Here is a 25222-nt window from a genome sequence, read left to right as displayed (position 1 = left end):
GCTTTCTCTGAAAGGGGGGCTAAAGGCAAGGGAAAGGAAAGCTCCTTTCCTATAAGCTGGACCTACCCTTGATCTAGTCCATTAGTTAGTCTTTATTCACATCCCTTCCTCCTCTTTGGCTGATCCCAGCATTTTTTTCATACTGCAGTTCACTTGGTGTGTGGCACACATTTACTGTCATGCAGGTAAATATTTACTCATGCAATCAAGCTGTTCTTCCCTACCCTCTGACCTTGGGCTAGCCTGGTCCCAGCAGCTCCCTTCGGGCTGCTGGCTGATTGATTGATTGTTTGAGCCCTGTTGTTATCCCAGGCAGGTTGGCCTCTCTCCTTTACGTCACAGCACCTTGAGGAATGGGGCTGCACCGTGAGCTGCTTGGCTCAGCTGGCCCAGGGTGATGCTGTGCCATGTTGCCATAGGTCAGATTTCATCCAGGGAGTTAATGCTGTCATTCATAAAGCAGTAGAATCTTAGATTTGTTACGCATGTGTGTGCCATTAATCTGTGGTTGAAAGAAGGCTGAAGGTTAAGTAATCTGCCTGGCCTCCAGTGTGGGGCTGTTACTCAAGGGGTAAAGATTAGTCTTCAGGAAGTAGAAGGTGAGAGGACATGCTTCTCTTCTAATGGAACTTAACTCTTCTGTGGTGTCTGCGTGCTAAATGTTTACTGGAAAATCATACAATCGTTTTTGGCCTTTAAATGTACTACTGCACTGATGTAGTTACTGATACAGTTATGGAATTGTATGTTTTTGTAAGCATTCTGAAATCTGGCCAATTTAAATAGTCATTAAAATGATGCTTTTTACTTGTGATAAATACTGCTGTAGACTAGTAAAATTATTCAACCACTACAGGCTCAAAGCTATGTCTGGTTTAGCTTTTTGATGGATGTTTTCATTAATAGTGCAGTTTCTGTGACTGCATTATCCATGTGCAGATACCCCAGCCACTGGGGTTCCGTAGGTCTGGAGACTGCCAAGCTCACTTGGAAATATTTCAGGACTGGCCATATGTTCTTTATCTTTTTCTACTGCTCATAAACCCCAAATAATGCAGCTGTACAACTCTAGATAGAGTATTTAGGGTTTGCACTGCTTACCATTAAAGGACCATATCTACTAAATTTTAGGGTATTTCACTGATCTTTCCAGAAACTGGAATAAACCATAGCTATAAAGACATGCAGTTATTCTGGTGTAACAATGATATGTGTGACTTCATGGTGTCTGCTTTTATTTTAAAATATTATCTTCCTGTCCTTCTTAAACATAGAGAAGTAAGTACTTTCTTTACATTTATAATGTGGCTTGTCCTCAGATAGTATTGATTTCCTGGCACCATTGAATTTCAAATATGACTTGCCATGAAATTTTTCTCTAAAATTCAAGTTGCTCCTTCTCAGTGTTGAGAGCATATTAATAGAGATGTTAATACTTAACAAAATATAAATTTAAACATATATATACTTAGAGACTATAAAATATATAGGGAGTATAGATATTCTGTATATGTAAAATACACCAATCCTCATACATTGTAATGGGATACATTTTATGTATTGATACATATGGTGTCTGATTGTTAGTTCCACTTCTGATCACGGGTTTTTGGATGAACCTTATTGTGTACTTTGATTTTTATCTCTAGAGATTTTTTTCCACCATCTTAAAAGAAAGCAGTGCATTTAGATCTTAGTATCTTAGAAAATCTTGCTAGTGATGCTAGCCAACCTTCTCTTATCTTTCTTGATTTTATTTGTTTTTAGTGGTTTTTTGCTTAGCTCTTCACATCAATATTTAACTTAGCATTATATTTTTCAGTGTAACTGTCTTAAATTCCATTCTGTATCTGAAATGGCAAAAATAAGTCTGCACATCTTGTATTTGGAATATCTTTGAGAGTTCATGGAATATATAAGAGTAAGGAGGCTCTAGAAATTTGTCAGACAATTTCTAGTCCTTTTGATGTTGTATTTTAGATTAGAAGTATAAGGGTGTTGTATTTTATGAAAATGTAGTGCATTGAAAGACATTGATTACTGATATAATACTTCCTGAAAACCTCATACTTCTGTTTCCAGAAGACCCCAGAAATGATAGTTGGAGTGAGGCAAGGCTGTGGTGCTGCAGGTGGTCAGACACTGGTACAGGTTGCCTGGAGAGGTGATGGAGTGTCCATCCATGGAGCTGCTGGGAGCAGGGCTGGCCATCAGCCTGCTCAGCTTGGCAGGACTGAGGTGGCCCTGCCTCAAGCAGGTGGTTGCATCCTGATGGTTTCCTGAGGTACCTTCCAGTCTGAGCTCTGCTCCTTCTTTAAGGTGTGGTTTAGTGGCAGCCTTCAGCTGAAGGGTTCTTTCCAACCTCAACGATTCCCTGTCTCTAACTACTGCTTCCCACTAAAGCTTCCATGCCATGCCAGCTTCCAGTGAAGCACGCTCAGGTGCTGTTGACAGTTGTGAAGAGCACTGAAGTCCAGCTGTCTCGTATTGAAGTTCTCTTATTGATGTTCATGTTGGGCTAGAAGGCTTTTTGGTTTTTTAAAGCCCTCAGTGTGTGGAAAGACAGCATTATTTTCTGCCTGGTTTGCAAGCATTTCCAGTACTGGTGTCTGTCTTGGGCTTGTGGTGAGGGAGAGTCCTCAAGTGTGGCTATTAAAGTTTTGGGGTTGGGAGGCTTGTTCTCTTTCCTGGGGTTTTAGTAGGACAAATTCTCCACTCACCTTCTTAATTACAGGCATGTCTTCAATACTGCCATCTTTTAGCTAAAATAGTCACTCGAGCTGCCTTTCTTCCTCTTTCATCTTGCTTTCTACATTAGTGTGCAGGGACAGACTTTGCTTCCTCTTCCCTTGGCAGCCATGCATCAAGGATATCCCTTCATATCTCTGTGCCTGACAGATGTTCCTGTTCTTCTCCTATGAAAGAGCTGTTTCTTCTGAATTTCAGAGAACAATTGTGTAATTCTGCTCTGGTATGGCGAGCTGCTGTTCCCATTTCACGTCTTCAGGAGCTGGAGTGAATCGAAGCAGTCTTACCAAGCACCTGCTTCTTGCTGTCTCACTAACAGTGCACAGAAATCCTTTGGGATTTCAATTGAGGAGGAGACAGCTGGGACTAGGAACTGAAGTTAGCAGGAAGAGGGAGGCAGCAGGGAGTGGAAAGTTGCGCAGGAGCTAAAAATGATATGGAGCCTCCTTAAAGGTCATGGAATCCTTGCTTGCATACCTAGCAAAGCTAGAATGGCTTTAGCTTGAATAGTGCATGGGTCATGCTGATCTTTAGCCTCTCTGGGTAAAAAGCACAAATGAGAAATCTTTTTACATACCCTTTATAAGATTGGCAATATTCAGAAAGTGATTTTTTTTTCACTTTTGTTAATTTTCTGTGAGCTATCTATCATAAATACTTTACATTAAAGTGTATGTACACATTGTTGGCAGGTTCATCTAATTTCTAAAAATCAGTGCACTTACAAACCATTCAGACTTCTAAGACATATGAAGAACCATTATAATTAAACCATCCATTTATGATGATTATTTTTAGCATTTTCCCCCCAAGTTCAGTAAACATATATATTGAAAGGAGTAGTTCTTTTTTGGTCCAATACAGCTAGGTTTTAAAAATTAGAAGTGGGTGTTTAGAAGTATGCTTGTTGATTTATATTATTTTGTGAGATAACTGTGTTTCCACTGCTAAATGTTGCTCCAGCTCATCCTGGCAACTTAGGAATTCCTCACAAGTGACAAGTCAGACCTGTCTGTCTTCTATAGAGTGGACTTCAAGCAGGGAAGGATTTTTAGACCTTCAATTTTGTCCTTTTGAGTATACCTCTTTCCGGGTCTGTTGGCCAGGTTGTTCTTGTGTGCTGAGATAAGCTGAAAATTAAAGTTGGTTCTTTGTTTGTTGGAAAGACTTCACCCACAGTAAGTGGAATGGGAACCTACTGTTTGGCAAAACCTGATGTGTGCAAAATCTACAGGAGGGATACATGTGGTGTCTCTGAGACATGAGGCTCCATGTCATGCTTTCCAGTCTGATCCTGCACAACTCTTTTACAGAATAGAAATTCTGTCAGGTTCTTTTCATCCTATTGCTGTTCTTTAGGGGATTTTTGAATGGGAAGTTAAAAGGCAGTAAAAAGGAAGAGCTTTTTACCTTTGGTAATTAAATTGTATATGTCTTGCCTGTGCTTTTCATTGTTTGGTTGTTTTTTTTTTAAACACCAGTCTCATAACAGTCTTATTTGCAGAAAGAATATCTATTGTTTTTTTACCAGATTGTCATTTCCTGATTATTCCCACCCCCAGTGGAAGTTTGTAGACATTAAGAATAAAGGAGTGTGCAGTTAGAAGGACAAATGGCATTGTGCTCTAACTATTGTTTTCCAATTTTCTTTAGGCGACAGAGGAGGTCTCAAAAAACCTTGTTGCCATGAAAGAAATCTTGTATGGCACAAATGAAAAAGAACCCCAGACAGAAGCTGTGGCACAGCTTGCTCAGGAGCTATACAACAGCGGTCTACTTAGTACCCTAGTAGCTGACTTGCAGCTCATTGATTTTGAGGTAAGAAAGGTTTGACAATTCTTCTATTCTGTATGTTAAAATAAACACATCTGAATTCCCACCACTTCAATTGATTAAGATGTTTCAGTCTTCAGCTTTTATTTTGTGGTTATGACACATCCATTAGAAAGAGAACTCACTATTCCAAACATCATAGAAGACTGAGCAGCTAAAGATCTGTGAGTTTAGGCATATGAACAACACAAATTTGAAGCAGATAAACCTCTAATGGTGGTACAGTTCTTAGGATTATGGAAGAATTCTGAATTGTTGTGTACACAGAAGGGTTAACATCTTGGTAGTAATCCCATAGTGAAGGCAAAGCTTAGTACTGCAAGATGTATCTATATGTTCATCTTGCTACATCGAATTACTAGGAAAAGTAATAGAATTATTGGAACATTTATGAAGAAGTTTAAAACTGTTAGTTTTATTAATAGTCCAGTATTTCTCTCTCTTTTTAAAAACAAGTGATGCAACCTTTTTGCTTTTCCTCGTCTTTTTTTCTGTTTATTAAAAAAATAAGCCCAAATTTTCACTGATCAATTCAAAATAGCAATACTTACTTATATTTAAAGGTATCTCTCCACAAGCCTCTGTGGCATTTGTCACCACATGGAATAATTGACCTTCCCAGCACCATAGAGAAAATAAAGAACTATTTAGTTCTGAGATGTTGCAGTACAATTGGATTTTTCTCTTTTCCCTGAGGTCTCGCAAGAAGCTTGTGGCTGCCTAGGGAAGGAGCCAGCCTCACTCCACAGCCTCAACCATAATGATCATCCCCCTTAAGATTGCTTAAAAATGGGATTGTTCATAAACAAGCTGCTCAGGATACAAACACAGCAGTTTAAAGTCCTATTGTAGTTTGACATTCCAAAAACAATGGCTTTCTTCCCTGTTCTTTCTTCTCTCCCCTCCACCCCACCCATAACTCCCTCTGATTTGTGTTTAATTATAATACAGTGGTATTTTTTCCCTACCCACACAAGTGTTTATACCATACATAAAACATTCAGGTTGTTAAATAAGCAGGAGAACCTGGGAAAGCTGAGAGGGAATGCTGAAATGGGATGGCCTTTAATTGCTGAAGAAAGGAAATCATGAAACGTCAACTGAATTCTGCTGACCTCTAGATCGGTATCAGCCTGGTGTTTATTCAGCCCAGTTATTAGCAAAGGAAACCTTCATTATCTCCTGCTAATGAAGAATGATAACGATTTGTACAGGCTTGCTCTCATTAAGGAGAACTGTGCTTTTTATTCTAAGGGGACATGGAAGATTGTGAGCTGTTTCCTGTCTGTGGCTCTTCTGCTGCTTTGTTTCACGAGGATGTGATGGTATTCCTTGGAGAGAGAACAAATCTTTCACTGCTTTCTAGGCTGGACCACGTCTGCTTTTTATGGCTGGGAGCTGGCAGACTGTCCAGCTATTGTTGTTACCTACAATTCATGTCAACACACCTGTGCTCCAGATGTGCTCCAGCTTCCCAGCTGTTAAAAAGCAGATTTGATATCCCAAATGTCTGTGTGGGTTTATTGCATTTTAAATGATTTTTCCATTACTGATGGAAATACGTATTTGATTTTCTGGTGGTTTTTAAACTTGAAGAGTGGGTCTAGAGTTTTTTCTTCCTGGTTTCCCATCACAGCTGGAGATCATTCAGTGACAAACTAAACATTTTTTTTTCCTTTCAGTCTCACTTCTCAGGGAGGTTTCTGAGGTAGAACGGTAACAGACAGCTTATTAATAGACAGGGACTGTTCATTGTGACTCTTAACTTGTCTCAAACTGAATCTGAATTGCTATGGTAAAATCAACCCATAGAAGAGTAAGAAGTGAAAACTAGAAAAAACAACAAATTTGATGTTTTAATGGAGAAAACTGTAATTGTCCAGCCCTTACCTTGTGCCCAGGCTTGTTTAAAGTGTTGCCCTTCCCTGGAAGCTTGCTTTCCAATAAAGCAGTCAACACAACCATCTCCTTACCAATCTTAACACTTACATCCTCGCTGGTTTGCACTGAAAGAGGTTGTATCCCTGGTGTAACTGGGGTTTTTGTTCTGTTGTTTTGGGATTTTTCAAATTAAAAAAACAAAAACCCAGACCAAAACTGGCTTTTGCCCAGGGGAGCTGAATCCTTCTGCCGAGAAGACAATACACAGTGTCCCTCTCACCTCTGGCCGTCGTGACTCTTGGCACAGAGTCGGGGGCTGTTGGTCGTTGTTGGGCCATGAGGTCACTTGGCAAGGCACAAAAAAGTGACAAAACCTGGCTGTGGGGTTGCTGTGTGCCACGGGCAGCTCAGGGATGGCATAATAAGGAAATGCTGTTCTTGCTGAGGACTCGGAGGCAAACGCCACGACCCAGTGCAGCCCTGGCAGTGCTGGTGAATGGGAGTTGATGATTATATTATGTGGAGCTTGAGTAAAGCAATTCCTGCAAACAGTGCTCTACTCATGTCAGAACAAAGAGTTCTGGTGTTGCTTTGGGCTGGCTTTCAATGGAATTGTAATTGAGAAAACAAGCGTTTACAAACAATCTCTTATATCCTGAAAACAACACTCCAGCAAAACAGTCTGTGGTAATTCACAAACATGCCATTTGTAAAACTCCAGTCCTCCTACGTTTTCATAAACATTTCATTTTTTTCTCACTCAGTCTTTTCTACACTGATTAGAAAATGGAAAGAATTTTAAATAATTGATGTTGTTTTTAAAATCCTTGCTAGTTAAATACGCCCTGCATTTTACTCAAAAGCTTCCTGGTGCTACTCAGGAGATTTACAGAGCAGCTAGAGCTTGGCAAGAAACAGTAAATGCATCTAGATTTGGTGTGGAACATTCAGGGAACCTGTAGGTGGAGTTGCTTAACAGGCCTTTATTTGCAGGTCCAATCTTAGTACAAGCTGGCCTGGTCTTTTTCTGGAATAGATCTGATAACACATAAATCCTGGAGGTATCTTTGTGCAGTCCAGAATGGACAGTTAATTGCAGAAATCTGTCTTTTAAATGGTTCATATGAATTACAGTGAAAAGTGCTTATGTATATAATCAGCTTTTTGTTAGATGTCTGTACCAGTTTGTCATCTTCAGCTGTGGTCTGACAAGAAATAAACAGGAGATGTGTATTTATTCAACAAAGAACATTTCCAGTTCCTTTTACACTGTCTGGTGCTATGCTTGTGCATTTTTTTGTGTATAATTTGTGCTGAATTCCAGCATCCTCGCCTTATTTATACTTCTTTTGTGCATTGAAAAATGTGAGACTTGCATTTTAGGTCAGTGGATGATTTCTGTGTGTATTATTCATTCATTTATTTATTCATTCCACTGTGATAAGTTGCAGTTTTTAGTTGGATGTTAACACTGCAGTTGGAAATGCTCTGCACACTCTTAATGGTGGCATTGTGTGTCCCTAGACAAGGGGAGAGAGGATAATGGAATGTTGAAGAAATACACTTCCAGGCAGGAGCACAGTTAAAAACTGTTATATGTTAGCAAAATCAAATATCAAATAAGCCCAGGAGATTGATGCTACATAGAAATATCTGATGGTTTTACTTCTGAATGTAAATTCCCCATGATCTGGCTTCAACGTGCTGTCATGTTTTGAGTGGTTTGGCATATTTGAAATGGGCAAAAATAAATACAATATTGAATGTGCTCAAGATCAGAGTATGGAGGCTGCCTGAACTGCACAACACCCCCAGTACGGCTGCACGAGGTGATGATAAATGTTTAATTGTTAACTTGCCTGTGGACTTCAATATTTTGTGTTTAACTGCTGATGTTTTTGACAGGGCAAGAAAGATGTTGCGCAAATTTTCAACAACATTCTCAGAAGACAAATTGGTACAAGAACTCCCACAGTTGAATACATCTGCACTCAACAGAATATCTTATTCATGCTATTAAAAGGGTATGTGCACTGTGAAGCATAAATATGTTGTTCCATGAAGTAAGGGCTTTTTAAATGCATGGAGAAGCAGTGAGTTCTGACATGTTTATTCTTCCTTTGCAGTAATGCTTGATTTTATTTTCTTTTTCTTTAGTTTTGGGGTCTGTAATTCTCCTAAGTAAAGGAAAAATTGAGAAACAGAACAGCAACCATCTACTTTTGTATGAAATAAAACTGAAAATTGAGAACTGTTAGTACTCTGAAATACTCTTACTGGGCTAGTAAGATGTTTTGCTTTCAGTATTGAATGGAAATACTGATATTTAATACATTAAAAAGGCTCAAATAAAGATATTTGAGCCTTTTTAAACTATTCTCTTGTGAATTTGCTCATAAAGAGTTGAAGGCTGTTCTTTTTCCTTTTAACCACAGTAATTTCCAGTTTGCTGGTCTATCTTAGACTTCTTATTCATAGTGGTTTATATTCCTATGTTAACACAAACACATCAACACAAACCTGACCAAAAAAAAGGAACAATTTTGGCATATTGTACATGCCAGACAACTGTTTCTTCCTCTCTTCTTGTAGTATCTGGTGTGCTGGATATTGGAGGGTCATGCCATACTGAATCCATGGCTGAGCATGGAGACCTGCAGCTCTCAGAACATGAAAGCAAAAAATAATTGCTTGCATTTCTAATAACATTAATTAAGAAAGTTCTGAAAATGTCAGTTCCACTGTGTTATTTTGGGATAGAAAAGCTCATCAAACATTAATAAACAATTAAAAAAAAACACAGCTATTTATAAATCTGGCTACAGTTTCTGGGTAAGCTTGCTGTGGTTGAGGAGTTATTCCACCTACTGGGATAACTCAAGGGTGTATGAAAGAGCCACTCATCTCAGTGGGATATTTGCCTGTTGGTAGCATTACCTGCTTGTAATGTCATTTAAATGTTAGAGGGACCAAAAAAAATATTAATTGTGGCATAATGCAAAAAATATTATTGATTCAGTGCATCTTGAAAACAATTTACAAAAGAAGGCAAGGATATTGGAGGTGCAGAGGGATAAAACTGCTTTTTCAGCGTGTTCTCATGGTAAGCGGTTTATGCAGAACATTGGTGGTCACTTTTAGTCTGTGTTGTCACACTCCAGAGAGCTTTATTCTCACAGGGGTTATTAAAACTCCTATTTATAAGTCAAGATGTTTGAAACAGGCATTTAGCAAGTTACATGTTATGTCTGGTATCCAGCTGAGACAAATCTATGTGAATTTAAACTGTGGCATGAATTGCAAAAAGTTCAGTAGATTTCAAATCTCCACAACAGGTTAAATGGGAGAATATTGCAGGATTTCATGAAAATTATTTCAGGTTTTTTGGTAGGGTAATACAGTTAATGCAGTTTGCACAATGATACTTTTCTCCTGAAATTTTGGGGAATTTCAATTAGCTTCCACTTGTTTAGGAGGGAGGATTCTGGAGGTGTGAGGAAGGAAGGCATGTGAGAGGCTGTGACTGCTCCAGAAGCTGGAACCCCATGATGTGCAGATCAGCCAGTGATGCTGAAAAATAGTTCAATGAAAGAGGAGATCTGAATTTATGTCCAGTATTGTTAACCCCTCATGATCATATGGAAAGTTTTATGGAAATTGCTGTCATGTTTAAGGCAAATGGTTTACTGCTTTTCCTTATGTCTGCAATCCCACCAATATGGAACAAGAAAACTGATGTTGAGAGCAAAGAAAATATTTTTATTTAGTCTTGTTTCCCAGTTTGTGAAGATCCTTTGAATTGGCTATAATTGTAACTGTTGGCTATTTCAGTAGTATTTTGTAGGAATATTTTAAAATGGAGTTTAATGCAGCAATAAGTACCTCTAATTTTTATGGGTTTGTTTACTTGATTGCTAATGACAGTGTTCAGTACTATGTGGTGCTGCAGTGCTAACTTGTGAAAGTTTATAAATTTATAAAGAATCTCTGTTGGGTTTTTGTAACAGGTACGAATCTCCAGAAATTGCTCTAAATTGTGGGATAATGCTTAGAGAATGCATCCGGCATGAGCCACTAGCTAAAATCATCCTGTGGTCAGAGCAATTCTACGACTTCTTCAGATACGTGGAAATGTCAACGTTTGACATCGCTTCCGATGCTTTTGCCACGTTCAAGGTAACTTCCTTGGAACTGTTACTGCTGCAGTCCTCTGCTTTGGGAGCCCAGTGCTGTGTGTGATGCTCCTGGCAAAACAAGCCTTGGGAGAGGGGAATAAAATGGGTATGGTGCAGATGGGTAAGCTGGACACTGTTCCTCCTTATTTCTCAGAATGCCAGACACGCCTGTAAAAACATGTAGTGCATTTGCTCCCCAAAATTTTGTTCTGGAGAGCAAGCTGTATTGTGCATTACCTGAATGCAGGTGTACTCCCATGCCAGGGGCTTTAAATCTGTGTCTGCAACTCCTCCTCTGCTCCTCCTGAGGATATTTGATGCTACTGCTTGGTCTGAGAAAATTTTTTGTGGCCTAATTTTTGTGTCTCTAAATCAATCAGTTATGGGGACAATAAGAATAATATTAATCAATATTAAATGGTGAGTCTTAACCTCAGTTGTGTGTAGTGTGCAGAGTATAGCCTTGATCCATAAATAGCACTCTTCAGTGATAATTTCACAGGCTGTTTCTCTGTGCATTAAAGTAACTCAACACAGATCTTTCCTAAGATGCCAAGATCCTGAGCAGTGTGCAGGTAATTGGACATTAATGTGTTTAATGAAATAGCAGAATTTTGGATTAAATGTCTTATGTGTGTGAGAATGTCTTTGTACTTTTAAATCTTTTTAGTGACAGTACTGGGTTTGTGCTTTTTTACAGGATTTGCTTACAAGACACAAGTTGTTAAGTGCAGAATTTTTGGAACAGCATTACGATAGGGTGAGCAGACACCTTTTCATATTTAGAGGTCTCTGGTCCTGTGTACCTTATTTGAAGAAATTGGTGGTTTTATTCCTTGTTTAGCTCTGGTTTTGGGGATTTCCACAGAATATTAAATCAGCTGAACTTGGGGTTCAGTTTTCCCCCTCAGTGCCAAAACAAATAGTGTTAGAGGGTTTCATTTATCCTGACATTTTCAGTGACATGACTCCAATCCTTTCACCTTCCAGCAGATTATTCAGAACCAGTTCCACAAAGATACTTAAATGTTTAAATCTTACTCTGATTAAAACTCCCAGACTTCCCAAGCAGTTAAAAAAAACAAAACAAAACACCCCAAAACCAACAAACAAACTTGGAATCCACTTTATTTTTAAAGGTTTGTCTCCAGGCATGTTCATTAAATCACAAATATGTCCTATGAGTGACTGAGCTTTATACAGGAGACAACAAGCATTATTCCCTTTTGACTACTTGCTTTAGCCCTGAAATATCTACTGAATAATGCTTTAGGCACTGTTTGGGAATTAAGAGGCTCTGAGAAATTAGATGTGCAGGGTCGATACTTAGCTGACCTCTTCATCTACTTCAGAGAAAAGTTCTTGCTGTGACATCGTATCTGAAACATGAAGAGATTTGATCAATGTATTTCTAAGAAAAGTCACAGTGAAACTGTATTTAACAGTGTTACAGCTGTGAAACTTAGGCTACTTGTGAATAGTAAAACTTGGCAATATTAAAAAACCTAAAGAGTGTGCAAGGTAAATGTTTCTTTTAGTCCTGCCTGACTCAGTGACATCCTCACGTTCTGACACACTGAATGGCAACTCCAGTTGGTCACTTGGGAATTTGTCAAAAACCCTGTGCAAATGAAAAAGTTGGTTTGATCTGGTGAGTGCAAGACATGGAAGCCTTACACAGAATGTGGTGCTGTGGGAGCCAGGCCTGGATCCTCCTCCAGAGGGAGCCCGTGCTGTGCTTTCCAGGATATCCCTGAGATTCGGGAACTGGGGAGCAGTGCCCAGGCAGGAGCTGTCACCTCAAACACCCCCTGCTCCCAACCCCTGCCATGGGCACCGACAGCAGAGTGCTCACAGCCTTGGACACTTCCAGGGATGGGGCAGCCACAGCTTCTCTGCCAATGAAATGAGGAAACTCTTGCCACTACCCTGTAATCTAAACTTTAAAGTCTCTTGAAAGGGTAAATACATAGTTTTTAAAGCGTGTTCAGTGTTTAACTTTGTATGTGCTTTAAAAGCATAAGTAGTGATTTACAGGAATCTACTGAGATTGCAGATTTAGTTTGGTTTTGTTAGGGTTTTGTATCTCCTCCACTTTGTTGCAGTAATTTGGAAGAAGATGCCTATGACACTTGAAAAAGTCCTAACCCTTCTCTTTATTCTGTGTTTAGTTCTTCAGTGAATATGAGAAGTTGCTTCATTCAGAAAATTATGTGACAAAGAGACAGTCACTTAAGGTAAGGCAATTTCATTTTCTTCTTAACTGCAAAGAGATTCCCTTTATTTTCAAGGTGAGTTAACTTTATTTGAAATTACTTCTGTAACAGCCTTGAATAGTATTTATTTTAATTCTCTGTACATTTTAATTCTTGGGATCAGCTACTTTTATTTAGTCCAGTTCTTACATTATTTAGTGTCCAGCACAGACCAAAGTAATTTCTCTCCCTATGAAGAAATGGCTCCTCAAGTTTCTTTATTTTTGTTGATTTTTTTTCCTTCAGCAAGTCTGGTTACATTGAAATAGTTTAACAAAGATTCACGTGATGTGCCTAAAGCAATGCTGATCTTAAATTCATATAGGTTAGAAATAATGAACATAAATGCAATACAGAGCTTGCAGCAGAGGTGATCCTTGTGGGGAAAATCCTTTTAAACCCTTTAGGTAGCAAAAGAAGTGTCAATATTTCATTTGATGTACTAACCTGTTTTATTGGGTTTTTGGGTACTTTAACAAAGGTATTCTTTCTATGCTGAATAGCTTCTGTATAAGTGAAAAAAAAAAGTCATGCAGGAAAAAATGAAAGACTTCTCTTTCCAATTCATAAGAAAGGGGAACAAGTGTGATTTTTCACTTTCTGAGGAAAAGGAGAAACGATGTCGTTGAAATAAGGGAAAATGCACCTGCACTTTAAAATTCAGGGCACTTAATTCTACTGACCACTGGTACTGCATTGACAGAGCACCACCCCAGGGGGTTGAAAGCATTTATAAACAAGTTGATTCTTATGTCCAGGGTTAGTAGTTTTTTCATTTGGGCTTTTTTTCTGCCTTCAGCTTCTTGGTGAATTGTTACTGGACAGACACAACTTCACAATTATGACGAAGTACATCAGTAAACCTGAAAATCTCAAACTAATGATGAACCTTCTTCGAGACAAGAGTCGTAACATTCAGTTTGAGGCCTTCCATGTGTTCAAGGTATGTTACAAAACCCCACCATGAAACAGAAAGAATCTGACCAGAAGTTGTTTAATTGAGTAAACTGCTTAGCTGAGCCTAAATGGAGATTATCTTAACATCTGCTAAGTGATTAAATAAAGGGAGCACTGATGTTTGCTTTATTATGATCCATCTTTACAAATAGATGTCTTAGTTATCATTTGAAAACCATTTAAAAACCTCTTAGGCACTTCCATGTGATTGTCAGAGTAATGTCTCTTAAAAACTTGTGGAATTAAATGCAGTAAGATCAGGAGGAATGCATGATTCCATATAGAAAATCATGGAGTTCAAAACTGGTTTTATCACACTGCATGATCTCTGAAGGACATCAGTATTTCACTCAGGTCACCTGAATTGTAATTTGAACATTAATAACAGATGGCTTCTGACTTGGCAGCAGACAGGCAGCTAAGAGTTATAACTTGAGATCTAAAAATCTGCAGTGAAGTGTGAGATACCCATCAGATGCTGCACATGATATGAAACCACGCATTTGCCATAGAATTTTAACTATAAAGTGTCTTCAGTGGTTTCTGCAGAGGCTGTTTTGTCTGGTCACCTCCCACAAACTAAATTTACTCTGGTACTGCTGTTCAGGTTATGTCCTGATTAAAAAAAAAAAAAAAAAGTAATTTTATTTAAAAACTTTCATTTACCCCATTATTCTTTTTTGTGGGATACCGGAATAATTAAAACATAGTTTTAATTTATCATCATCATCATATTTTGTTAGATTTTTTTTTTTAACTTAACCTTTTGTTTCTTACTGTTGTGCTCAATTCCTCTTTATTTTCTTGCAGGTGTTTGTAGCCAATCCTAACAAGACACAGCCTATATTAGACATCCTTCTAAAGAACCAGACCAAACTTATTGAATTCCTCAGCAAGTTTCAGAATGACAGGACCGAGGATGAACAATTTAATGATGAGAAGACCTATTTAGTTAAACAGATCAGGGATTTGAAGAGACCAGCACAGCAAGAAGCTTAAACTCCAATAAACCTTTAAAATATTAAACCCAAATTCAGCATTTGCTGTTAGATATTCAGCATCAGGCACTCTTATCGATTCATGAGGAACATTACTGCTAATCTGCTGTTCAGTGAACGGTTTTTGTTTTTCTCTTTTCATTTTTAGTCCAAGTTGAGAAACATAGCTGCTGCTTTCTTGCACAATGTGGACTTTCTTGATATTTGTGTCATTTCAGAATTCAAAGACACTGCTTGTTTTAGGAGTCCTGAAAAGAAAGATTCTAGGTCCGTGAAAGCAAACATATAGATTCTAGTTTGGTCTAGGAGAGAAGGTATTCATGTAGTTAAGTAACAGGTTGCATGCTTGCAAATCTGAATAAATCTGTATGTTTGCACTTACCTTGTTTGAGATAATGAGCACAACGTGACCTGTGCATACCTGGCACCATAGTATAAGATTATATGCCTTGATTTAAAAAAAAAAAAAATGTGCAGTGCTTTATTTGTAATCAAAGGGGAAATGTATCTAAGATGTGAGCTTATTGGGATAAACAGTTGTCTTGCAAATAAACTGATATTGAAACTTAGCAACTTTTAAAAGAGTGAAATCTCAAGGTTCATAAGGAAAATGTATATATGCCTTTCACTGCTTTATAGAATTTTTTTGACATGATTTGATTTTTCTGAGACTTGACTTGTAAACTTGGAAATATGTTCTAAGGGTTTTTGTTAATTTTACTTTAAAGGTATTTCAGACAGTAGACCTGGCAATGACATTTTGCATTTCATTTCAACAATGCTTGCTGGTTTCTTTTGTATATAACTCCTAGGCTGCTCATTTCTTTAAAATATGATTTAATTTGTACAGCAGAGGAATGTTATTGTATTAGTCTGTAACTATTACCTAATATTGAATTTTGCAAAATGAATGCTCATATGTAATTGAATAATTCAGATCACATGGAAATGCTGATTTAACAATCTTAAGTACCGCAGCATTTAAAAGGAAACAAAAACCCAAACCCAAACAAATTCTTTGTATTCACTTATCCAATGGGGTGCCATCAATTAGGGTAGGCTGAAACAGAGAACTGGAACCCTTTCTGCTATGTTCTTACCAGATGATACTGGCCTTATTTAATTAAGCTAGCATTGTGCTCACCGGCTCTGCAAATGGCAAGGATTATGCTAAATTAATATCGATTCCTCTGACTTCTGGGGAGCCTGCAGTGCGTCACTTCTTACAGTAAATAACTCAGTACAGTAGCTGTGTAAGTGAATGATTTAATTCCCTCCAACCTCAAGAAACAATTTCGTAGGTGTCCTAGGATAACGAAATGATCTAATTTTTTTTGTTGATTTTCTTCTTTAATGCTGCAAACTATCAGTATTTATAAAAACAGAAAAACCCAACTGATTTTGCACCATGTTTTTGTTACTGTGACCATACAAAAGGAATCTACTAAATATAGCTGAATGATGTTATTAAAATTGTATCTATCCATCATATAGTAACGCTAAGGTGGCAACCAAGCCCAAACTCGTGGATTGGGGTCTGAGAGTTGCAATTCTGCATGACCGAATGATTGGGAGTGCTACAGAAAGTGTTCGTTGTTTCCCGTCCTCTTCCCACTTGGAATATTTCACAATCAGTGACGTTTGAGCTGATTTGAAAGCCTTCACAGGGGAAATCCGAGAGCTCAAGGAAATTGAGTGTTTTCACTCAGTTGTTTAAAACTGCTCTTAGCATTAAAATCGGTCTTTTAAAGGTTCTCGACGTGTCCTTTGCAAACAGAATCATTTTGATTACAGGAGAGAAAAGAGCTGACTCTTCCTGGAGGTGGCAGGCAGAGCTGGCACTGAGGTGGTGTTGTAGTTGAGTACTAACAGTCTGTTATATTTTGGTTTATCATAGCTGAGTGGAAGAAAACATTATTTGCAAAGTTACTCACCATCACATGTAAGGCTTCCTCTTTAGAAAGATGTAGATGTGCTAAAGATTTCTATGTGTAAAGAAGTGAAAGCATTTGGACTGGGATAGAGGTTACTCTATATTAGGCCTTGGAATCCATGGCTATGGTGACTTTTTTAATATGTGGAAACATTTGAATGTTGGCTTTCGGAAAGAAGTTGTATTTAAATTAAAGCTCCTTCGATGTGCTGTTCATATTAAAAAACTTGTTCTGGAAGTGGTTTCTTATCTGCTTGAAGGCTTAAGGGTATTACTAAAACACATTTAAATGCAAGCAATATTTTGTTTGACTTTTTTTTTTTTTTTTTTTTAATAAGAGGTGTATACAATTGTAATTCTGTTTCCATGGTAGTATTTCATTTCTCTTGAGGAAAATGCATTTGGTATCCAAAAAAAAAATCTGGCTGGCCCCATAATTTAAATTAAAATAAAATTTTGAAGAAAATTGTGTGTTCCTTACTGTGTTACTGAAGAGGATCCATTTCTGATGTGTGTCAGGTCTCCCTTATTGCCTTAGAGTGGCTCAGCTTTCTCCCTTTTAAATATGAAATAATTTTAAATCGTGAAGAACTCTGGCTTGCACAGACATTTTTAAAGAATTAAGACAAAGTGCTGTATTAAAAATGCAGTCAGTTTTAATTAATTATTGGTAGTCTCCCTTGCCTCGTTGTATTTTTATTGGCATGACCAAGGGCAAAGAGGCGATGCTGTGGCTGGAGACAGGACCTGATAGGGTTGGTTGATAAATTTTTGGCCCTTCACTTCTCTCTGATTTTCAGGAGCTGAGTGTGTAATTGGTCACCAGGGTCTCCTCGCTGCCTCTGAAGCTGCTGTCACAGGTAACCCCCCAGCTGATGCCGTGTGGCAAACATCAGGAGAGTATCATGTTTTAAACAGCATTACGGAGCTTTTCATGCAGATTCTGCAGGTTGTTTTGTTCAGCAACATTGCTGAACGAAAAGCTGCCCTTCAAGAGCATAATTATTTTGCAGACAGAAATATTTGGTCTTTGATAGCCCCCACTAGAGACCACGCTTGTCTGAGCCTCTAGAAAATGTTGGCATTTCTTTTCCTCACAGACAGGAAGATCACAGATTACAGGGGAAAGGAGTAATTTGTACTGGTGGTCAGACAAATGGCAAATTTTAATTGAGTGGACAAGTTGGGCACTTGACAAGGTGTTTGAAACATGTCCAGTGGGAGGAAACACACAAAATGCAAGGAGGTGTTGCCCTGACTTCTTAGAATGTGCTTTCCCCACAGGGCTGATCAGCAGGACCTGCCTTCAGAGCTGCCACCTCCAGGAACCCCTGCAGGAGCTGTCCTTGGAGCCGTGGGATCAGCTTGTGGACAGAACTGCTTTCAGTAAGTCTCCCTCTGTTTGTGGCCTGCCAGGTCATTCCCAGCAGCCAGCTTCAACCTTTTGCTTCTTCCCCTTTTTTCCCCTCTTCCTTTTAGATTTTTGCTGGCTGCTGTGTTGAATTATTTCCTTGTCTCTGCTGCTTTTCTTCCCATGGCTCTTCACTGGTGCCATCTCTGGATGCCTTTATTTTCTGTCACCTTTGTGGTTATTTCTCATGATACATCTGTATTCCTTTCTCCAAAGGTTTTGGCCTTTGTCATGCAGTCTTTAAGTGCTGTTTCTTTTAGCTTTTCAGCACATTGCAGTTGAAGGTGATGGGTTAGTATCACGAGAAAAACATTACTTGGTTCTTTTACATGTTGCCTCTTTAAATTAGTGTTCAGCTTAATCTGAGCACACTGAACTTGAGAATTGTTGTTTCTGGAATATATCATCTATATTTACAAGTGTACCAGGGGAGATCCAGTTTAAATCTCATGTGATTAGAGGCAGGTCAAAACATCCAAAAAATCATAACCTGGAAAAAAGCTGGAAGGAGGGAGCAGTGGTATGCATCAATAATCTTTGAAGGAAATTGATTATTTCATGAGAGAAGAATGATGGAAAGAGGCTACTTGCAAGAGCATGGAGTGACAGGACAAAGGGGAATAGCTTTAAACTGAGAGAAAGCAGGTTTGGGTTAGATAGCAGGAAGAAATCTTTTATTGTAGGGGTGGTGAGGCAGTGGAACAGGTTGCCCAGAGAAGTTGTGGATTCCCCATCCCTGGATGGAGCCCTGAGCAACCTGGACTAATGGAAGGTGTCCCTGCCTATGTGGGGGGCTGGAATGAGATGATCTTTAAATTCCCTTCCAACTCAGACCATTCTATGATCCTGTGTTCTGCTTCCTATTTTGAAATACCTGTTGATGCACCTCTGTTTAAAAAATGCCACCACAAAGCCCCAAGTTATACAGCCAACTAGATTTTTGGGAGTGTATTGTATCTACAACAGAATAAAGGCAAGCTCTATTTTAGGGGACTCCTACTAGAGATCCTGATTTGCACAAGTAAGGATATTTTGTTTCCTTGCTCAGAAATGCCCTGGCCAGAAGTGATGCTCTCACTTTCCATAAAGGAACCCTTAAGGTGAAAGGTTTTCCATTGCAGGAGAGTTTTCCAGCTGTGTTGTGGTGGGGCTGTGCAGTTCCAGTATGCAGGATTATGTCCACCAAGGGAGAGTGTCCCACTGCTGGAGGTGACACCACCTGGGTGACACTGGCCTTAGGTGTTCCTTATGTTGGCAACACTGCAGAATTTATCAAGAGGGCATGCTTGGAATGAAGGAACATAAACAGTGTGGCAGTAATACAAAGATACAATTTAGGAATGTTTTAGTGCGAGTGGATCTGTTTGGAAAAAACAAGATAAATGACTGCAGTTGTCTGTTCTCCTTGCCTAAAATGAAATCATCAGTAGGTGGTTTTCCATTTCTTCCCTAGCAAATTCCTTGTGCTGAGCTGTCACGGAGGATCCCATTAAGACTTGTGTCTTCCTCTTGTGGAAGCCTTTGGGATTGTGCCTCACATCCCACCAAGGAGAAACTCAGTGTCATAAAAATGTGAGTGTTGCTTAACAAGGTTCTACAATTAAAAGATGAACAGAATTTAATATGCTTAGTGTTATTCAGAGACTTGAGGGAAAGATTTGCATTTATTTGAGCGTAAAACAAGAATAAAAGCTGTATAGATTTCTTAGATCTGTTTTAAGAATGTTTTATATTGTAACAATAAATAAGCCTTTGTAACTATAATTTAGGGCATCTAAATAAGGCATGCAGTGTTGAACAGTGTTAAAACAACTGAGGTGTGAGCCAGCCAAGCCTGTGGCCTCAGGTCTTTAACAGCATCTGCAGATTGTATGGAATTAAAAGAAGTGTCAGTTTGAGAAATGAGATTGTAATTTAGGTTTCTGGGCATCTAGACAGATTGAGAAATCCAGTCTGGAGAGACTAAAAGGTGCAAAGGTTCACTTGGCTATGAAACTTCAGATTGCAGCTGCTGAGTTTCCTCACCTTCCATCTCTGGAATTAACAGGGTCATGCCAGCTCATATCCAAATTACATGAAAACAACATTTAAGGATTTACAATAACAATCCTTTTGTAAAACATACTTTTCCCTAGAAATTGTGTGTCCTGGGGTGACTTTATGATGTAGGGGATTAAAGAGGACCTCCTCCAAATCTTGGCAGTACAGATCAGAAGCTCTGGACCAAGTGCAGAAGTTCCTCAGATAGGGAGGGAAAGTACACCCCACAGGCTGAGCTGTGGTTCCTCCTGCATGACTGTGGAGAAGACATGAGGAGATGGATGGGAAATCTACTGTGGCTCTGGCACAGCGGGTGTGTGAATTGGAAGCCAGCAAGACTCAGAGGGGAAGTTACACCAGAAAGAAAGCGGCTCCAGTAGCCAAACTGCCAGGTATGATGATGATGACACCACGTCTGATCCCCTTGAAGAAACCTCCAAGGCAGATTGCACAGGGAAAGAAGGATAACCAGGCTTAGAGGGGCCCTGCCTCTAGCCAGGTAGAGGCTGGGAAAATCGTGTCTTTTGGACTGTGTGGATTCGTTGGATTTGTTGTTCTGGCACATCAGAACCATGAAAATATGAGGCCTTGGTTGACACTGGTGCACAGTGTACCCTAATCCCATCAAGACATGTAGGGGCAGAATCTGTTTCTATTGCTGGTGTGACAGGGGGATCACAGGACTTTACTTTAGTGGAAGCTGATGTGAGCCTGACTGGAAATGAGTGGAAGAAACACCCCATTGTGACAGGCCTTGAGGCCCCATGCATTTTAGGCATAGACTACCTCTGAAGTGGGTATTACAAAGACCCAAAGGGACTCAGGTGGGCTTTTGGAATAGCCGCTGTGGAGGCAGAGGACATCAAGCAATTGAACACCTTGCCTGGACTATCAGAGAACCCATCTGCAGTAGGACTGCTGAAGGGGAAAGAACAGCAAGTACCAATTGCCACCTCGACCGTGCACCGCCAGCAGTATAGGACAAATCGAGATGCTGTGATCCCCATCCACAAGATGATCAGAGAGCTGGAGAGCCAAGGGGTGGTCAGCAAAATCCACTCACCCTTCAACAGCCCCATCTGGCCTGTGCACAAGTCTGACAGAGAATGGAGATTGACTGTGGACTATCGTGCATTGAATGAAGTGACTCCACCTCTGAACACTGCTGTGCCGGACACGCTGGAGCTCCAGTACGAGCTGGAGTCCAAGGCAGCGAAGTGGTGCCACAATTGACATTGCCAATGCATTTTTCTCCATTCCCCTGGCAGCAGAATGCAGGCCTCAGTTTGCCTTCACGTGGAGGGGAGTGCAGTACACCTGGAACCGACTGCCCCAGGGGTGGAAGCACAGCCCCACCATCTGACATGGACTGATCCAGGCTGCTCTGGAAAAGGGTGAGGCTCCAGAACATCTACAGTACATTGATGACATCATTGTGTGGGGGAACACAGCAGTGGAAGTATTTGAGAAAGGAGAAAAGATCATCCAGATTCTGCTAGAAGCCGGCTTTGCCATCAAGAAGAACAAAGTCAAAAGACCTGCTCGAGACATCCAGTTCCTGGGAGTAAAGTGGCAAGATGGACGGCGTCAGATTCCCACTGAGGTCGTCAATAAGATCACTGCAATGTCTCCACCCAACAGCAAGAAGGAAACGCAAGCTTTCCTAGGTGCCATAGGTTTTTGGAGGATGCACATTCCTGAGTACAGCCAGATCGTGAGCCCTCTCTACCTGGTTACCCGAAAAAAGAATGATTTCCAGTGAGGCCCTGAACAACAACAAGCTTTTGCTCAGATCAAACAGGAGATCACTCATGCAGTAGCCCTTGGCCCAGTCAGGACAGGACCAGATGTGAAGATTGGCAACACAAGGGAGAGTTGTTCCTAGCACGATGGGCCCATGATGGCTCAGGCCATCAGGGTAGAGATGCCACCTATAAGTGGGCACAAGACCGAGGGGTGGATCTAACCATGGACAGCATTTCCCAGGTTATCCATGACTGTGAGACGTGTGCTGCAATCAAACAGGCCAAGTGGTTGAAGTATGAAGTATGGTGGGGATATACCTATAAATAGAAATTTGGGGAGGCCTGGCAGATTGACTGCATCACACTGCCCCAAACCTGCTACGTGCTCACAATGGTAGAAGCCACCACTGGATGGTTGGAAACCAACCCTGTGCCTCATGCTACAGCCTGTAACACCATCCTGGGCCTTGAAAAGCAGGTCCTTTGGAGGCATGGTACCCCTGAGAGGATTGAGTCACACAATGGCACTCATTTGAAGAACAGCCTTATAAACAGCTGGACTAGGAAGCATGGCATTGAGTGAGTGTACCATATCCCCTACCATGCACCTGCTGCTGGAAAAGTGGAGAGGTACAATGGACTGTTAAAAACCACACTGAAAGCATTGGGGGGGGGATCTTCCAAAAATTGGGAGCAGCATCTAGCAAAGGCCACCTGGATAGTTAACACCCGAGGTTCCACCAATCGAGCAGGCCCAGCCCAATCCGAGCCCCAGCATCAGTAAACAGAGACAAAGTCCTAGCAGTACATGTCAGAGGCTTGTTAGGAAAGACAGTTTGGATCAATTCTACTTCGAGTACAGACAAACCCATTTGTGGGGTTGTCTGTGCTCAGGAACCAGGTTGCACATGGTGGATAATGCAGAAAGATGGAACTACACAATGTGTACCTCAGGGAGATCTGATTGTTGGGTGAGAACCATGAGTAAATATCACTGTTTGCTGAATGTCACTGCCCTTGTCTGTATATCTGGATATATATGTGTATGTATATAATGTATGTGTTGTAGATTTAGAATATATATTAGTTTTGGTAATAAGTTGACAATATGGGGATAAGGGGTGGAATGTCCTGGGGTGACTTTATGATGTTTGTATCCCCAGTTGCCTTGTTTATGTTCCATATTAAGTTCTGCACCTTGAAGACTGGCTCTGAGAGCGAAGGGGGGAAGAAGAAGCTGCAGTTTGTGTTCAGAAACTGCACTCACTGCCCCACATCCTGCTCCTGGACTGTGGTGTCTGCACCATGGACAGACAGAGGGACAGAGCTCTCCTTTGCTTTCAATTAGTTTTTAGCCAGCTGAGGCAGAGGAGTTCCCTGGACTTTTTTTCCTTTTTCCTTGAATCTGTTCAAACCTGCTCTGGACTGCAAACCCAAACCCCAGGAGCTCACACCTGTGGCCCACCGGGGCCTGGGCCTCGGCACCTTCCAGCACCAGAGGGACTGATAAGAACCTGAGTGAGCCAAGCTGCACCACATGAAAAGGACTTTTCTGCATTTGCCATCTCACTGAACAGCGAGAGGTCTTATTGTTTAATATTATTCAATTTCTGTTAAATAAACAGGTTTTTTCCCACTTTTCTGCAAGGAAATCTTTTTCCCAGACTGGCTGGGGGAGGGGCCGCTTACATTTGCGTTCTGGAGGGATCCCCTGTCGGAGGTTCTCTCCCAAATTTGCCCTAAACCAGGACATCGTGTTTTGAAGTAGGAGAACAACCTCACAAACCCAGTGTATGGGCAAAGCAGGTTTTTTATGTTTCTTCAGGCTGTTGGAGCAGCAGGGAAATCCTTTGGGCTGAGGTTGGTGATGCTGCACGTGCTGCAGGTTTGAGGAGCCCTTAGAACACACAGACTTGCAGGTTGGGGCTGAGTCTTGGCTGTAAGTTGTGTCAGAGGGGTGTTCTAGAAGGAAAAAAACACAAAAAAAGCAGCAAACACAGCAGGAGTAGGTACAGACCTATGGAAAAGTGTAAGATCAGTTCACTGAAGCTTGTGAATAGAAAATATCTATTATGTAATTTAAAAGGTGATTTTTTTTTCTTGCCATGCTAGGTTTTAGGCCATCAGAATGTAATAAATGTAATATGCTACACACTATACAGGCAGACTTGGAATTTTAGCTTCAGTTTATCTAATATGAAAAACCAGGTACTTGACAAGGACCAAAGTATGAAAAAGCTATGATGGGCAGATGCTGAAAGTGTTCTTGCTTCTTGGGGTCATTTGGGAAGCAGGAACCCAGCTCTCACATTTCTAATGCCAGTCTGTCTCTTGTGTGTTCACCAAGTTTGGGTGAAACCTGCAGGTGGAAGGGGAGAGCCATGGTGACAAAAATGAACATATTAAAATACTACAAGTCATTCCCTACTGCTGCTTTGCAATTTTGAAAGATTTTCCCATTATGTTTTTGATACAAGAGTAACCTGAAAGCTAAGATTGGGATAATTTAAATTTTTTTGCAGAAACTTCTAGAAAAGTATTAAGTTATGATTTATTTCTTTTAGTTGAATGTTTCTTCTGAGCAATGTTTTTTCTTTCAGCCTTGACTGGTGTAAATTAAATTTCCCTTGATGTACATGTCAGGTTGGTAATTAGTAACACATGACTGCAGTGCACAGTTGGTGTCACATTTGTGGGGTACTCTGGTGTAAAGTTCATATGGGAAAAATTCAAGTAGATTAAATTCATTCCTACAGCGAGTTATTGTCAATTTTAAACATCCCAGTTTCAAAAAGGAAGTCTTAACTTTACTAATAAAGGCGTGCAGAAGCTGGGAATTGATTATGATTGCATTGATGATTGTCACAACGAGCAGTAAACTGGAGTCTAGTGAAGAACTGCTGTCAGGCAGGTACCAGCCCCACTGCTGTGTGCCCTGTGCTTCTGCCTCATTCCCACCGGCTGGGGAGGCTCTGCCAGCTCCCAGGAGGAGAATGCTGGCTCTGCTGCTGCCTTGCTGTGGAGGCAGCTCTCTGCAGGCTCCTGGCTGACCTGATGGCTCTTGCCTCACCCCACAGATCAGCTGAAAACCTCCAGGAAAAAGAGCCTGGAGCAGGATAGGCAGTGAAGGTTCAGAAAAGATGCTGAGCTGTTGGTGACCCAGCAGCTTTGTGTTACCTGTCCTTACTCAGGTGTCTGCTCAGCCTCATGAGCTGTTTCTGCATCTGTAAGATGATTTAAATCTTT

The 25222-nt window shown here is 40.3% G+C and overlaps 1 protein-coding gene and 1 long non-coding RNA gene across 10 annotated transcripts in view; both read left to right on the top strand.

The window, feature by feature from the left end:
- The window catches only part of CAB39 (calcium binding protein 39), a 41511-nt gene extending 24265 nt beyond the window's left edge, over nucleotides 1-17246 (top strand). For all 9 annotated transcript variants that reach the window (XM_086843711.1, XM_086843717.1, XM_086843713.1 and 6 more), the window contains 7 exons: nucleotides 4402-4566; nucleotides 8368-8486; nucleotides 10470-10638; nucleotides 11338-11397; nucleotides 12809-12874; nucleotides 13692-13835; nucleotides 14660-17246. In XM_086843711.1, the coding sequence (XP_086699837.1) occupies nucleotides 4402-4566; nucleotides 8368-8486; nucleotides 10470-10638; nucleotides 11338-11397; nucleotides 12809-12874; nucleotides 13692-13835; nucleotides 14660-14848 (912 nt within the window). In that variant the 3' untranslated portion in view covers nucleotides 14849-17246. The remainder of the gene's footprint in view (nucleotides 1-4401; nucleotides 4567-8367; nucleotides 8487-10469; nucleotides 10639-11337; nucleotides 11398-12808; nucleotides 12875-13691; nucleotides 13836-14659) is intronic.
- A 418-nt stretch (nucleotides 17247-17664) lies between these two features.
- LOC147651187 (uncharacterized) lies at nucleotides 17665-23612 on the top strand. Its single transcript, XR_015274426.1, has 2 exons — nucleotides 17665-18166; nucleotides 19645-23612. It is a non-coding gene; the product is annotated as an uncharacterized LOC147651187 (long non-coding RNA).
- The last annotated feature ends 1610 nt before the right edge of the window (nucleotides 23613-25222 follow it).

This window comes from Cyanistes caeruleus, chromosome 10 (genome assembly GCF_971803275.1).
Source record: "Cyanistes caeruleus chromosome 10, bCyaCae1.hap1.1, whole genome shotgun sequence".
Classification (NCBI taxonomy): Eukaryota; Metazoa; Chordata; class Aves; order Passeriformes; family Paridae; genus Cyanistes; species Cyanistes caeruleus.
This window is presented reverse-complemented; position numbering and strand designations above follow the sequence as displayed.